Source organism: Protobothrops mucrosquamatus, unplaced genomic scaffold (genome assembly GCF_001527695.2).
Source record: "Protobothrops mucrosquamatus isolate PMUCROS unplaced genomic scaffold, P.Mucros_1.0 scaffold428, whole genome shotgun sequence".
Taxonomy (NCBI): Eukaryota; Metazoa; Chordata; class Lepidosauria; order Squamata; family Viperidae; genus Protobothrops; species Protobothrops mucrosquamatus.
In genome coordinates, this window is record NW_015386753.1 from 1 (window position 1) to 16,602 (window position 16,602).

Here is a 16,602-nt window from a genome sequence, read left to right on the forward strand (position 1 = left end):
CAGTTCAGTCTTAAAAGTGCTTGTGGAGAACCAGCCTACACTAATTACGTTGGAGGCTTTCATGGATGTTTGGACTATGTTTTCATTGATGCAAATGTTTTGGAGGTTGAACAGGTAATTCCACTGCCAAGCCATGAAGAAGTAACTACCCACCAGGCCTTACCAAGTGTTTCACACCCATCAGATCATATAGCACTAATATGTGATATAAAGTGGAAATAATTCAATTATTTTCCGAAATGTCTGCTACTTGTGAAAAGTTCAGTTGGAATGCTTCTTTGATCACAATTATATCTCATTTTTAATTCTTTGTAAGTGGTCATACTTTTTATAACAGCGTTCTTATGTACCAGTGCTGTATTATTCTTCTATTAATGAACAGAATCAATACATTTTGAAACTATCATTGTCCTACTTCATTTTTAGATGACTTTTAAAATAAGGAGTAAGACTGGTTTGTTTAAACTAATATTTATCAATCAGTCACTACTGACATGTTGAGGGAATATCCACTCTTGTCTTTATAAGACTGTATTAAAGATTCAAAAAATATTCTGGCAGTTCCCACTATTGGGGGAAAAGATCTTACTCATATAAACCAAAATAATTTGGGTTTAAATAATAGTGATAATATTGTGGTATGCTTGAGCAGTGATATTTTTTCTGACTACAGAGACTGATTTTGCTAGGGAGTGGTGATTTTGGTTAATTGTAATCCACCTTTAGGGGACCTTAAGGACTATTGCTTCCTTCTGTGTTGGAAAGCTTTTTAAAAAAGAATTTTCATGGTTTGAGCAAGGTCTAAGCAACAAAGACTGGGTGGAAGACAACTGCCTCCTATCCCACTTCTGTATTTCATTTTAAGCAAAGTTAAGTAATAAAAGAGATGTTGTAGTTGCAGCAGCTCCATCTTTGAGAAGCCTCTCTAGTGTCTTGTGTCTGATGGAGGCTAGAAAAGGTAATTAAGCTCCAGTTAACCCTCTTCCAGACCGGTTCACAAGACCAAGTTAAGAAGATACTCAACTGTTAATCCTGTGTACAAGGGTAAACTGTCTCCTTTATTATCTAAAGATGTGATCAACATACTGGTATTGCCAGTAACCTGGTTAAACATGTTTTGCATCCTGAACCATTAAATCCTGAATCTTTGTTAGCTGCCCAAAGTTACGAATTTGAGATAGGTGGCAATATAAAACAAATAAATACATAAACTAGCTAAAATGATTAGTTAACTGTTTGATATGTGTCCCCGATCATGAGTGCTAGGTCTACTTCTCGCAACTTATGTTAACTGTGACTAATAATGGGGGATATTGGCACCCCATTTCATTGCCCTAATTTGTGTAAGATAGACTATGTTATGGCTAGCTGCATTATGGCAAAAGGTCATGCAACCATAGTTACGGCTACTTTTATGATGTCAGTTTGCATAGATCGTTAAACTAGATAAATTTAATGAATATCTGATTAACCATGTTTTAGTATCCCATATGAATACAGTATAGTTCATTTTTGTTTGTCAGACCTGTTAATTTATGTAGTTTCTAGATCCTTTATTTGCCTAACCAGATTACTACAGTATATTCATTTTGTCGTGTTATATACTACTAAAGCTCTGATTTCTGTAACCTTTAACTGGGCAAAACAATACAACAAAGAGCTAAATATTTTGAATCAAGGTAGCTCAAATGGGCTAATTTACAGATTGTGTCCAAAAACTGGCACCCATGACTCTTGCAGAATTGAAATTTGGCAAATTCTATAAATGTTTTATGATATAAACATCATAAAACAAATTTATGACATAATACAAATGTCAAAACCTATTTCTTATTCTGATGTTGGCTCTGCTATATAGTTAAACATGGAGTATTTTCAAGGATGATACATTTCTGAATGTATCCCAACTTTTCCAGTTAAGGCAGTACACCCAAAGCTCTGCCGTTGTCAACTGCATCTTTAAAATGGTTGAATCCAAGAATCCTTTGGAAAATCATGAGATGCAGTTTGGAAACATATAGCGATTTTTAAAAAACCACTATCCTGAACCCTACATTTTGTGCTTAGAATACAAAACAATTTAACTGACATAATGATCTAATAAGCTGCAATAACCAACGTTGATCATTTTGAGTGGCAAGAAATAGTATTTCAGCCATAAGCCATGATATAAATGCAAATTTATCCCTTAAGAACAGCATCTTTTAAAAAAAAACTAAATCTCTTTTGTTTCCTGTAAGGATATTCAAGCAGCCTTGCCTCAGATATACAAACTGGAAATAGCATGAGCTATTTGTTTTTTAAAAAAATATTTTGGGGGTTGAGCACCAGATTTAGTTTTTCCTCATTTGAATAGCGTAGCAATAATCAGTGCTCCTGCTTGATTAAGATTGGAATGAGAACATGAGCCAAAGAAATAATGCTGATCTGTGCAAGCCCTATTAAATAACACATGGTCTTATTTTTTTTTGAACCAATAATTTTCTGAGTAGATATAGGAATGTTGTAAAAGTAAAGTATTTGCCAAAATATCTTATAACCTTCGGGTAGATAGAATGATTATTAAATGTATACATACATGTCTGGACATTTATAATCAAAGTCAAAAAACCTGGAGAAGGCATCAAATGGATTGCCAAACATGCAGTCATGAGACCAATGTTCCTTAACATTTTTATTAATGACTAGGATGAAGAGGTAGATGGAAATATGGATTCTGTCGACACTACATACCGCTATTACATCTCAACATGTTTGCAAAGTACTGATGGCAGTTCTCCAATTGTGCTAATTTCTTAAATACCATAATTTGTCAAAAGTATAATAAGCCTGAGAAGATATAGCTTAATATGAAGTATGCAGCTAATGTATTATTATGTCAATTTAGCAGTTTGGAGAATTATTTGAATGATATAAAGTAATTCAATAAATTAAAAATTCAGTTTTAAATGCATCATTTTTGTGGTGCCAGTTATAACTGAGATTAAAAGAAATTAGAAAATTCAGATTTTTGAGCAGAGATATACAAAGGTTTCCGAATTAAGCGCTATCTAAGCATCAGATAATTGACCACGTGGAAGGAACTCGCAGGACAATTGCTAGCAAACCAGAGTGTTCTGTCAATCATTAATGAAACAGACTCTTTGGGCAGTTTGAACTTTATTACCATTCTGAACTCTAAGTACTCTCATATCTGGACATCTTAAAAGGATTTAGATTTACAGCTTCAAAACACTTTTACAGGATTTACCTTTGATAATTAATCAGTTATGTTGTACACAACTTTAACTGCCCATCTTAATTTTTTTGCCAAATTGAAAACAATTCAAAATCTATTCAGATCTGTTTGTGTTCAAGGTACAGAAAAAACTCCGTTTATTGAAAAAGAATCTGTCACACATTCATATTATCAGTTCCACAAACGTAAAATTCAAGGAGCATACACAAAGCTATACATTTGTATCATTTTAATTAGGAATAATTCTGAATAGGTTATAAAGAAATTAATCCATCAAGTCTGAAGAATTTTCAAAATCTCTTCATGAAGATATGTTCACCAATAAACAGTAAAACTTTAGCAGAACTATTATACACTGGGCAAAACAGGCTGATACTGAAAGCAACATGCAAAAAGAAAAAGAGACAATCTGCTGAATATTTAAAAACTCCAATGAGCTTGTTGCAACCAGCACAGTAAGTATTAGGCTGAGTTCACACAAAGGCAAAAGTGGGTCAATTGGGAGGGGAAGTTAATAAAATGTTCCTCAGTGCAGAAGATTTGAATAGTGTTTTAGAGAATTCTTGGCAACATCAGGAAGTGTTTTTATAAGGGAGAGAAATAAATATAAATGGAATGGTAGATTAAATCAGCAGACTGTCTTATGGAATGAAACAAGGTATTGGTAACTTAAGAGATAAGAGGGGTCTTAAATATACTTAAATTGAATTGGGGCTCAATAAGCATTCAATAGATTTCAAAGTCACAACTATATTCAGGCATTTAGGCTAACAACAAAAGGAAAAATCAGAAGATACACTTTTTCCAAATTAAGGAGTTTCTCTTTTTAATCCAAGCCTATTGTCACCTTGGCAACATATAGCTTGGAGAACAATAATTGGCAACAAAATAAGTAAAAATGCTGTAATATCCTGCCCAAATCAGTTCCAGATACTGTATATTAACCAAGATGCAGCTAATTTTGATGTAACAAGCCTAGACCACTTATATCAAACGTGTCCTTGGTGCGAAAGTCATCCAGTTGCAGTTAACGCTTTGATAGCTCGTTTGACAGCCAATCAAGTCCCTCGTATAGACCAGTACCTTGTGTAGCACAGGTAGCCTGAACATACCACTGTAGAACAGAAAGAAGTGATATTTTAATATTTGGTACTGTTCTTGAGAATACATTTCAGTTCTAAAATCCAGGACAAATTCCCATGTCTCTCACTATATTAAGCAATAATAAACCAGAAGACAGGTAGGAATGTCAAAAAACGTCCTGGAAGAAGGCAAATGCAATCAGCCTCTGTACTGCTATCATCTCCAGCAATTACTAATTTCTAAAGAAATATTTTATGTAGAATTATAGTCAAAGATAGCATGAGTGTTAACTTGAATGAATCAAATGACTTATTTCATTTTCATAGTTCTCTTCTTTCCACAGTAGGCCAGAATGATTATAGATGAATATAAACATAGCCCTTGTTAAAATGATTATACCGTGCTTCCCCAAAACTTACCCCGAAAATAAGCCCTAGTTTTGAGGTGAGGCGCACGCTTAAAAATCAAGCTGGGGGGAGGGGGAGGGGGTGGAGCATACCATTGCAGCCAGGCCTCCCATGGATCGACACTTGCCTTGCCGGCCCACTTCTTCTGCGGCCGAAGGAGCAGCTTCATTCTGCAGCTGAGAATGGAGCTCAGGCCTGCATTTCTCTGTCAGAAGCCTTTCTGGAAGGCCTGGGCAGCCGATAACCGAGCTACGGATTCAATCCATAGCTCGGATCTCGGCTGCACAGGCTTTCCGGAAAGGCTTCTGACAGTGAAATGCAGGCCTGAGCTCCATTCTCAGCTGCAGAATAAAGCTGCTCCTTTGGCCGCAGAAGTGGGCCGGCTGGGCGGGGCTGTCGGTGGCATTGCCGCAAGGTGAGTGGAAAAGATCCCCCCCTTCCAAAATAAGACCTGGTGCCTCTTTTGGAGGGAAAAAAAACAAGACCAAGTCTTATTTTCAGGGAAACATGGATATATCAACAAAAGCAGTCCTAAAAGAAACACCAATTCAAATATTGCTAAACATAACTACAATTATGCTATCAGAATGCTCTTAATTATGATCTTATCAATGGTTTATTTCTTAACACAAAAAATTACAATCTTTCTCTAAAAACAGAACTATAATTCAGCTCAGCAGTTTATTGTTATATTTTACTCGTTAAAGTATCAACTCCTCTTAGAACAGCTAGTGCTGACAGCTGAAACTGAAATTCAGAAACCTCTGATGGGCTGCAACCAAAGGTCTGAATCTATGAGTGGATAGACACATACACATTGGCAGGAAAATGGGTTCACTAAAACACTATGCCAATCTCCCTTTGCAGTATTAAGTGCCACTTACAGACATTTGGGTATTGTTTTCTGAAGAAAATAGGAAAACACTGCCCTACTCAATAACCCAAATACTTATACCAAATGCCAGGTTTTTATTCAGAAGTTTCACTGAATGTACAAAATTTCAGTACTTACAGTTCTATTACGCAGGGACTGAAGGCCTAGTTTATCTGTCATTTCACTGATTGCCATGGCATTTGGCAAGTCTTGTTTGTTTGCAAAGATAAGGAGCACCGCATCTCTCAACTCGTCTTCTTGAAGCTGGAAGGGGAAAAAAAACATTAGAACTTCCCTCTTTTAAGTTTCTTACAAACAAACCTGCAAAGGAAGAAGACAACAGCAGAGGCTGTATTTTTCCTTTATTTCGCCAAATGGTGTTCAGTCACTAATATCACCAAATTACCGTATACAGGTTCTTTTTTTTACTACTTTTCTTTTCATTGTTTTATGTTGTTGGTCGAACTTTTTTATCGTCAACGTCCATATTCATCATATTGATCTATTTACAACTTTCCAACTACATCTTACTGACGCGTTGATTAAAAGGTATACATATTTCCGAAGTAGAGATAGAGTTTAAACCCTCTTAGATAATAACAAAGAGAAACCAAAAGGAAAAGGGAGCAAGCATGAATGCAACAACTACAGGGAGAATTAGTTGGTTAAGTGTCCCTGGGAAGATGCTTGGCAGAATTCTGACTGAAATGGTGCCAAAGGTGACAGTGAGCCAAATGCAGTCTGGCTTTATGCTGGAGGCATGCAGACTAGTTTTCTACATTAGGAAATGCATTCACTGAAAAAGGTACTCAGGTGAGAATGAAAGTTTATTGGACATTCATAGAAAGAGCATGTTATGTGAATGTGTGAGATTGGGAGGTTAAGTTATTGAATGTTGTAAGACCTATATATCATAGAAATAAAGTATGAGCATTAAATGGACCACATTTCAAATGGCTCAACCCTGAAGTTCTCTTGACTGTTTTAGGTATTTATGGGTAAATTTCTAAAGAGTAATGATAGAGCTGTTAGATGCATGACATGTAGGAATATGAATGAGCATGTACTTTTGTATTCAGATGCCATGTTGCTGGCTGAGAAATCTAAATGATTTGCAGAAAGTATTAGATAAGTAATATATAACAAAGAGAATGAATCTGAAAATTAATATTCCTATTTTTAATGTCGTATGCCTCCTAGAAGTTTTAGGAAGTCAAGCAGCTTTACATTTGATGAATAAATGCAATATCAAAAAATAACAGAAAGCGGTATGAATAAATCCAAGTTATACATAAATGGTGACAAGCAGGAGCAACTAAATGAGTTTGGGTACCTTGGTAGAATGTCTACTAAAAATGGAAAAATGGATGAAGAAATCTCACGATTTACAAATGCTGGTAGAACTGTAATGGGGCTATATGTGCACTACTGCACAAAATGTTTCTCTAAAAGTGAAAACTGCTTTATATAAATGCATGTTTGCATCTACTTTTTACACCAGGAGAAGCATAAAAGTAGACCGAATGCTGTGGGACTGGATCACTTAAGAAATGTGTGCAATAATACAAGAGAAAAAGAGTCAAGAATGAATCACTGCTGAATTATTGTGACTGAATATAATAACATATAGCCAATAGGAAAAAAATAGTAGTTTGGTCCTTATTGTGAATGATTACAACTAAATGACAAAATAAATGAACTATGGATGGAGGAATGAACTGAATATGAGGAGCAAGAACATGGCCATCCAACCTGGCTGGATGCAATTGACAAGAGGAATGCAAGATGTTTACATTCTGATTAAAAGTTACCATTTTCTGCAGTTCTTCTGCTGCTTCTTGAATTCTCTCTCTGTCATTGCTATCTACCACAAAAATGAGACCCTGGGGGGGGAAGTATTAACATAGTGAGACAATAATAAATAAAAAGACTCAAGTCAATTCTGTCTTGATTTCATATATCTTTACCACCAAAACAGTTTCAAATATGAAATCATGCAAAGTATCAAGCTTTTCTCCTAACATGCCATCTGTTCCTAGGTGCCAATACCTCAAAAGAGCCAGGAAAGGAAATAAAGTATATCCAAACTTTAGCAATTTATTATAGCTTTCAATGAAAAACCATATCTTCAGCTACAAATGAATTAACAGTATTTGCAAAATGATGCAACTTGCTCTAGCCAACTATAAAGAATGCATCTCCAGAATACTATTTCTATCAAACAATCCGACTAAATGATACCATAAGGTTTCTTTTTTAGTTTAAGCTTTCAAACGGTTACATTTTTGGACTAATTAGTTTCCATTCCTGCACTGAACGCTGGACCAAATGGCCCTTGCTGTCTTTTGTGAAGTTTCACTTATGCTTTCAGCCATTTTTGCTCCAAATATAGTTTTGCCCATCATGACTGAAGTTCTTCATTAAGCTACATAGCAAAACAATTCTATTCTGAGGGGATAGTAGCATAGAGGACTATATCTAATAGACTGCCCTCTGATGGAAAAGAATGGAAACAATGTCCAATGCCTCAGCTCACCTTGTGTGTTTCACAAGACTGGAAGAGGAGCACAGCTCATGAGAACAACTATGTAAGTGACATGAGACAGCTACTATATCCTGCAGTTTCCCTTCCCAATCATTTGAGAAATGCTGGGAACCAAATATCTATACGGCCACACTGTTGTAGTTAATTCTTCAGCCTTGCAGAATCATAAGCCCAAGGGACCTATGTTTGCGATGAGGACATCACAGATAAAATCCTTAAACCTTGACCTATCTTGCTGGCATCTGGAGAAACATAATCTTCAAGACACTTTTTGTACTGGTTTTAGCTATAGGATCCCGTCCCCAACAATAAACAAGTACAGGTAAATGAAATAATAAAAACAAACATAAAATAATTCAGTTAATTAAATGCGTTAACTTACATAGCACCATGAAATAAAGCAAAATTAAGGATATTATTTAAATCCTAAATAACTGAGTGTCATACTCAATTAAGTTACTCACAAATTTTTATTTATTGAACGATCCTGAATGGACACATAAGACTTTTATTACGGAGGTCTCACCAGATTAAAATAGAACTGGTGGTTGTAGGGTTTGTCATTTTGTTTATAAAAATATAAGATGACAAAGGTGTAATTTCGGATTTGTTTTTATTCTTTCAATATTAATAGTCTTTATAGTATTACATCAAACTGCAGTATTATACAAACTAGCTAATTTTAAGGACATTTCAATGCTTAAAGAGCTGATTGATGTAGGGGTGGGGATGGTATTATATAAACCTGACAAAAACAAAATATATTCACAAAGAGCTAAAAAAAACATAATTTGTTTAATCACTTTTTAAAAATTATAGTGCTAGAACACAAAAGAAATACAACAAAGATTTCTTCTTCTTGAGTTTTTATCTTGGCTTGTAGAACATTTTTCAATGTTGGTTTCTTTGGGCTTCTTTTATCGGATTATTATGAATAAAGTTGATCTTGGAAGCAAACGAGTAGCAGGAAAAATGGTATACTGGCCATTGACACTTTCATCTCTGGCTCTAGAATTTCTCTTTGTTGGGATTATCTTTAGTCATAAAATTTATGAGCTCAGTAATAATGTACCATAAATAGTGTAATATTCTAGAAATTTCATTCAAGCATATACTGTGACAAACTGAAACTTCCCTAAAAACCTAAACTTAATTAACATTATTATCAATAATATTAATAAATTAATATATTCCTAAGTTCTTACCAATTGTTGGAATTGTAGTGACAATCTCTCCTAACTTGAGTTTATAGAGAATTGTGGTTTTTCCAGCTGCATCCAAGCCAACTAGGAGGGAAAAAAACAATAAAGCCAATTTTCACTCTTCACACTTGTTACAACAGGTTCAGCCATGTGTGTTTTTTCAAAATAGATTTTCTATCCTGTAAATGTTTCTTGTCCACCTCCTAGGGTGGGTTATATCATAATTGTACTCTAATAAATCATATGATAAAAATACAATTTTTTTCCCTCTTCATTTTGCAATTTCTTTTCCTATTTTGAGATTTGTAACTGGTGTCACTTCTGGACCTGCTGCTTAACCAAGAGTTAAATATCAAAAGCAAGAGTTCTGAACATTAATTCTGATTCACTAGATCTGGTATTCAATATAGCTTGCAATATTAATTTTTTATCTCTAGGTCATCTGAAATATTCAGCTTTGTATCATTTTGGTTCCCAAATAGAAGATTGCCAGTTTCCTCAACACAAGACTGAATTAACTATGAACTGGCAATTGGCAAGTCTGAATAAAAATGGACAACAATATGTGCCAATCAACACTGATAAAAATTTGATTCATTATAGGGAAAAAAACCTCTACCTAGCTCTCCCTGCAACATCAGTATAAAACAAAACGCTAACATCTTTGAAATAGGGTCATGGGGGGGGAGGAAATATTAGCATAATTGTAGAAAAATGCAAGATTTGCAGAAGTATACTAAAATTGTGTTTTTCCCCTAAAAACAAATATGTATTATTGAAATGCATGTTACTATAAAGTTCAAATTCACATGAGTTGCATTCCATGCTGAGTAACCATAATATGTTAGCCTTAGAGTTTTTCAATTAACCTTTTTTTTAAAAAAAACAAAGACATACTATATTTTTACATAGGTTACCTAGATAAAAGCAAATTTGCATTTTGAGCCTTATTTAGAAAAATGCAGTAATGCTAAACAAATATCTTATACTTATAAATACAATAAATACTGTAATAATGCAGTTTCAGCCTGAGGCTGAAATATATTAGATATTAAAATACATAAAACATGACAATTTTGCATAAAGAAATTAAGCTCAAGAACTCACAAAATTTTGCATTACATGTTGCTATCCTTGAGAGATGTGAAATATTTTGTAATACAGCAGAATGCTAAGAATTAGCTTGGCAATTATGCTTCTTTTACACATAGCATTTCATAATTATTTAGTAAGCATGCTGGGGATCCTGATAACTGTAATTAAAAAAGACTGTATACCAGGGGTGTCAAACTCGCAACGTCACGTGTCGTGTTGCGGCGTATTGCAACTTTTTTTCCATTGCTGGCAATGGGGTGGGCGCGGTTTTGGCATGACGCATTCGGCGTGCGGGCCGGCAGTTTGACACCCCTGCTGTATATTGTCCCCTTTCCCCTGCAGACTTATGCATACACAAATGCTTAGTATGAGAAGTATGTAGTATAAAGCACAGGATTGTCATAAACAATTCAAGCAGATTCTGTATTAACCTTCCAAATGTGAAAGCTACATGGAATTGCAAGGTGAAAGGGGAGAGGAAAATTCACGTTGTTACAAGTTTTAAGATCTAAGCCAAGGTTTCATATGAAATTTTATATTTTGGGGATACAAACGTCAGGGTTAATCATTCCTAACTCGGATAAAGTACTTGCATATGCTAAGGTAGGCTGACACCAGAAATCAGAATATTTTTATTCCCTTCTTTCTATTTGATGAAGGAATGTGAATTTCAACTGGAAATAAGAAAAAATAAGGCTATATTATGCTCAACAGAAAGCCTTCTGAATCTTTCTCACCAAATGTGCTGGGCCTTCACATTTTCTTATGCTATTTTTTTTAAAAGAAATGTTTCTTAGAATTTCATATATAGTTTGTGAAAACATGTGACTTCATTTTACACCATACAGTGTGAAAAGCAGTTCTTGCATATGAACAAAATGTATAAAATTTATAAAAATCTAAATATGGCATTTGATTGACTTTCCTGATTTTCAAGACAATGATGTAGCATGGTCAAAAATAAAAATGTCCAGAATACTGCATTAATTTTAGGATTTCCCTATACAAAGAAAAACAACAATTGAAAAACTATTATTGTTCTACATAGGCACTAAGCAGTCAAATTCTTGCCACAGCCCTTTTTATTTTATAACATCAACCATATGCCCATGAAGGTATGTTTTTGATTTGCATGCAATCCAATCATCTAGTTAATTCTCATATAGTTTACTTAACTTTCAAATTGAGCCATGGCTGAAGTATAGAATCAAAGTCTGAAACTATGGCTTGTTATTAAAATAAGGAAGAATCGCAGAACTGGAGCTGAAGCATGCATTTAGTCTCACAAAATAAAGTTCATTATTTTCCCCCTCACACAGTACCATTTTTTATGTGTAAACTGAGAGATGCTCTTACAAGAGGACTAGAGAGAGGTACATGGGAATAGAAATGGGATGTTACACTCTACTTTTTGATCAGTTAAGAATATTTAAAGCAAGCCTTCCTCGTTTATAAAAATGTAATGCATGGGGTTTTTAATTTGGAAGAATATATTTCAGAGTGAAGAATAAGGTAGGGCTGGAATAAGCAAATAATATATAAAGGGGGGGAGGTTAGAATTTGGTAGGGAAGTGAGCAGCTCTGCAGGAAAATTGAAAATGGTGTGATAACACTATCCCACATCCAGAAATCAGATATACAGCATTCTCAAGAAAAAAAAGGGAAAAGGCCTTTAGAGATGTCACCACAAATTAAAAAACTATGTATGTTTTTTTCATGGCAGCTAAGCTTCTGAAACTACACCTTAAGTAGCGTTCTTACTTACCAAAGTGAAAAATATACTTTGGACTAAAATGAAACTTCTTATCTAGGGTACTGTCACTGATTGAAATACTTTAAAATATATTTAAAACAGATGATTAACAGGAACAACTTTGTCCTTATTGAGAATATCTGGAACTGTTAAGCTGAAGCTGTATAAGAAAAGTTACGGCTGAGCATTTTTACATGATTTTTAAAAAGGATTAAAACAGATCAATATTATTTCCTAAAGACTGGCACCTAGTTTAGTAATAAAGTCAATGACTATAATAGCTGTAATAATAATGTGCTATAATGAAGCCAAGCATTGGTAATATCCAATGATTGCAGTTCAGAAGAGTTTTTCCAACTATGCCTCTCTATACAATACAGCTTGCTCTGTTCAAAGGGACCACTCAACCCATTGAAGCTACCTGAGGAGAGAGAGAGAAAAGAAAGTTTGGTTGTGTGAGCTCTGGGGTTTTTTTTGGGGGGGGGGGGGGTTGCACACGCACTGGAGAGCCCTGTGAGAAAATTCCAACATACCCAATTGTACTGCAAAATTCAGATAGGCACTAAAATGCTTAACTCAATTTTTAAAATATCCCATTATTTATTGACAGAAGAAATAGTTTTCTTGAGTTTTGTGTATAATATTCCAAACTTTGGTGGAAGAGAATTTTTTTGGGGGGTGGGGAGAGAACCCAACCCTAAAATGCTTTTAACTCTCTTTACAATTACTGCATTTTTTAAATGATGTCAGAGTATTTCCCTGGTGAATACAAGTTTTGAAATCATGCAGAATTAATATGAAATGTAAAAAAAACCCACACTGGGATATTGTTTCATCAGCAAATGAAAGTCAAACTGATACACCTACAATGTCCATGAAAGAGCATGCTCTCAGTACTCTTATTTTTCTGTACTGTATGCACAAGTCTGATACATTCTTCATTGGATGAATAAATAGAAATCTGTTACTGTGTCCAACATTGGATCTGCATAGTTTAATTTGGTACAACAAGCCATACTTTAAACTATGTTTTCAACTCTAGTTGGCATAATAACAACTAGCCAAGGAAGACAGCACTTTTAGTACTGAAAGGTATGCAGCCAGAAACGTCTTATTTAAATTTGTCCTATAATACTGCTGTTTCAGTTATAAATTGAAACTAGTTTAAATCTAAAACTTGAAGTTTCCAAAATTCTCTTCTGGCTTTTAGTAGTGTGAGAAGACACATAAGTCAAACTAGACCATGTTTTCATTTTTCAAATGAGAATTCAAGATATATATTAAACAAGATTCAGAACATATGCTGGGGTTTCTGAATAAATAGAACATCTTCAGGCAGCTGAAATATTATTTTTTTAAAAATAAACTTAGATGAAGAAACTATCAAAATATTATCCTTAGCTACAAGAGAATAACAGAAAATGTTAAGAGAAAGCACAACTCTATAATTCGAAATAAAATCTTCTCTTATCAGTTGCACAATTTCAAATACACATACTTACTCATTTAACCTGACTTCAAAACCATGGCTATTTTAGAACAGCAACTATATATTTAGGATAAATTTTCAAACTAATATTATAAGCTATCAGCACATATAACCAATGCTTTTATACACCTTTTCTGCGAACATCTGTTTTTTTCCCTTGTTATTCAGGTCAATACCTAAAAGTATTTTTAGTATCTCAATTTAAAGCCCATCTCCCAACAGCAAATACTAAAAATATATGTGCTAAAGGTCCAGCCTCATACACAGATTCATTTGTACAGTTAACATTTCAACTTAAGCCCTTGCAATTAGAAACGATGTGAGAAGAGGTCAGAAAAAAAAGAAGAAAAAAACCTGTAGGCGACCTTGATTCGAATGCCTATTAATAAGCATTTAGGGCACCTCTCTTCTCTTACTTTTATGCCAACCCTCTTCCTGGTGCGGAAGAACATTTGGGATTGAACAAAAATAAAACAAAAAAATAATGTTTTTAAAAGGAACCCTAGCAACCACGAGGGCTTTGCAAAGGACCAGACCTAAGACTTATTTTGAAACACAGGAAGCTCCATCGCACGGAAAACAAACCACATCCTGGCCAGGGCCTCCGGAGGGGCTGGAGAGAAATCGCCTTGACCTAAACCTGCTTCCAAAGTGGATTCCTCGGGAAGATCCTGATGAGATCCTTGAGATCCCGGCTCTCACCACCCCGAGCCTCCACCCCGCCCCGCGCTTCTCTCTCTCCCTTTCTCCTTTCTCTTTCGGCGGCTCAGGCCTCCCCGAAAGACACGGCGGCCGCTTCCTCTGCCTCCGGCCTCAGTTGCGCCCCTGCCGCCTAGAGGAGGCGTTCGAAGCCCCGCCAGGCAGCAGGCAACCCCCGCTACGTGGGGGGACTCGAGCGCGGTGAGGAGCAGCCCGGTCTCCCGAGCGACGCGCTGGGCCGCCGGTTATACCCGGGGTGGGGTCACCGCGGGCTGCCCGGATCTGCGCCCAGGAGGGAAGGCTGCGCGGGGTGCGGAATCGGCGACGCGGCCTCTCACCCATGAGGATGCGCATCTGCTTCTTGCCGAAGAGGCGCGAGAAGAGCGAGGAGATGGTGAGGCCCATGGCGGCTCCCGGCTGGGGCTGCGGCGCAAGGAGCGAGCGGGATGGGGCTGGCCGCGTCGAAGGGGGAAAGCAGGAGCAGCGAGCCGAACGCCGGTCCCTGCTGCTCGCTTTATTTCGCTTCGCTTCCTCTCCGGGTGGCGCTGAGCTGCCGCAGGGCGCTGAAAGGAGCTGGCGGCGTCCGCTCACCGAGGCTTGCTCTGTCTGCGTCCGGGGAGCCTGGCTCGCTCTTCTTCGCTCGCTCTCTGCCACGTCACGACCGCCCCGGCTCCAACGCGGACAGAATCGCGTCACGCCCGCCACATCCTCACCGCGGCACCGCCCCCACGAACCTTGGAACCAGGCTCACGAAGGGCAAGAAGACTACAACTCCCGGGGTGCCCCTGGCTCGCAGCAGCCTTGAAAGCTTTAGTCTTGCGCTTGTGCGGCACGACGGGAAAAATAGTTCTCGAGAAACCCGGAGGTTTAGCCTTTCTAAGTGGAATGTGGCGCGGAGCATGCTGGGGACTGTAGTAGTTTCTTTTTTAAAACGCTTTCTGAACTGCTCTTCCGTTTTTTTTTCTGCTGCAATGTGTACTGGGAGGCATAGTCTTCCTAGTCGAGCTCGAGGCCTACTTCCGGTTGGTAGAGGCTTGAACAAAGGTAGTGCAGTTTCAGTTGTCACAGATTTCATTCCTGCAAGTGAGGAAACTGGATGACGACGCTCTAGATTCCAGCTAGTCCGAGTCTCATATGATGGAGGGAAGTTATCTGAGAGTGATTCATTGCAGACCAGCAAAGGTTCTCACCTCCATTGGACTAACAACAGCAGTAACAAAAAATGCTTTAAATCAAGAAAACTTTGAGAAAAAAATTAGAAGCCTATCTATCAAAGAATGGGTGTACCCAGTTCTGATACTGAAATTCCTGGAGTGAACTTGTCCCCTATGGTCCCTTTACTTTTATATTCATTTTTTTTGTTCTTTGCTTTTGAATCTGACAACTTCTGACAACTGCTTGGACTAGTCTCTCCAATTTTCTTGTCAAGTTTTTTTAGAAGCGGTTTGCCATTGCCTCCTTCCCAGGACTGAGAGTGAGTGGGCCAAGGCTGTACCTAAGGCAGAATTAGAACTCAAAAGTCTCCTGGTTTCTATCTTGGCATGTTAACAACCAGTGCTTTTTTTATTAAAAAAAAAAAAAAAGGTGCCGGAACTCACACATGTTATACAACCCGCCTTGCCTATCCTACAAGGGTCCATCCAAAAAAGGTGCCAGAACTCCGTTCTGGGTGTTCTATGACAAACAAAAGCCCTGTTAACAACTATGCCAAACTGGCTTTCCTTACCTTTATATACATTAATTATTCAGCTATTCACTAGTAATTGAGATTCACTAGGGAAGAAATTAGACCACAAGGGTAAACTTTACCATTAGGACAGAATGAACCAACTGCTTCAGATGATTCAGAGCTGTTCACCCCACACTGTTACCCCCATCTGGTGACAGATGCTCTGATGTTCAATATACATAAGAGAATGCTGTGTTGTCCTTTGTTTTCTTCAATAATAATATCCTGAGCTAGTCTAATATGTACACTCTTCTTCCACAGATGCTGGAAACAAACCAATTCTTAAAGGGGTATGATGTCTCTGAAATATTGTCAATCTTTCCCAAAAAATCATTACTCGACACCATTATGCAACATGATTTGTACTGATATAAAGTTTATTGAGAATTATTTTTTTGAGAAGTCTATTTGTTTAATAATGATTCTTTACTCTAAAAAGAAAACTTCAGCCAAAAACAAACTTATGGAACTTATTGAAAGTCCTGATG

General features: G+C 36.8%; 1 protein-coding gene across 1 annotated transcript; it reads right to left on the reverse strand.

Annotated features, from left to right (window-relative positions):
- Positions 1-3,141: 3,141 nt before the first annotated feature.
- LOC107287781 (ADP-ribosylation factor 4) lies at positions 3,142-7,496 on the reverse strand. Its single transcript, XM_015816327.1, has 3 exons — positions 7,414-7,496; positions 5,741-5,866; positions 3,142-4,352 (listed from the first exon to the last, which is right to left on the reverse strand). Exons 1-3 carry the CDS (start codon positions 7,414-7,416, stop codon positions 4,266-4,268), a joined length of 216 nt encoding a protein of 71 aa, XP_015671813.1. The 5' UTR covers positions 7,417-7,496; the 3' UTR covers positions 3,142-4,265.
- Positions 7,497-16,602: the final 9,106 nt, after the last annotated feature.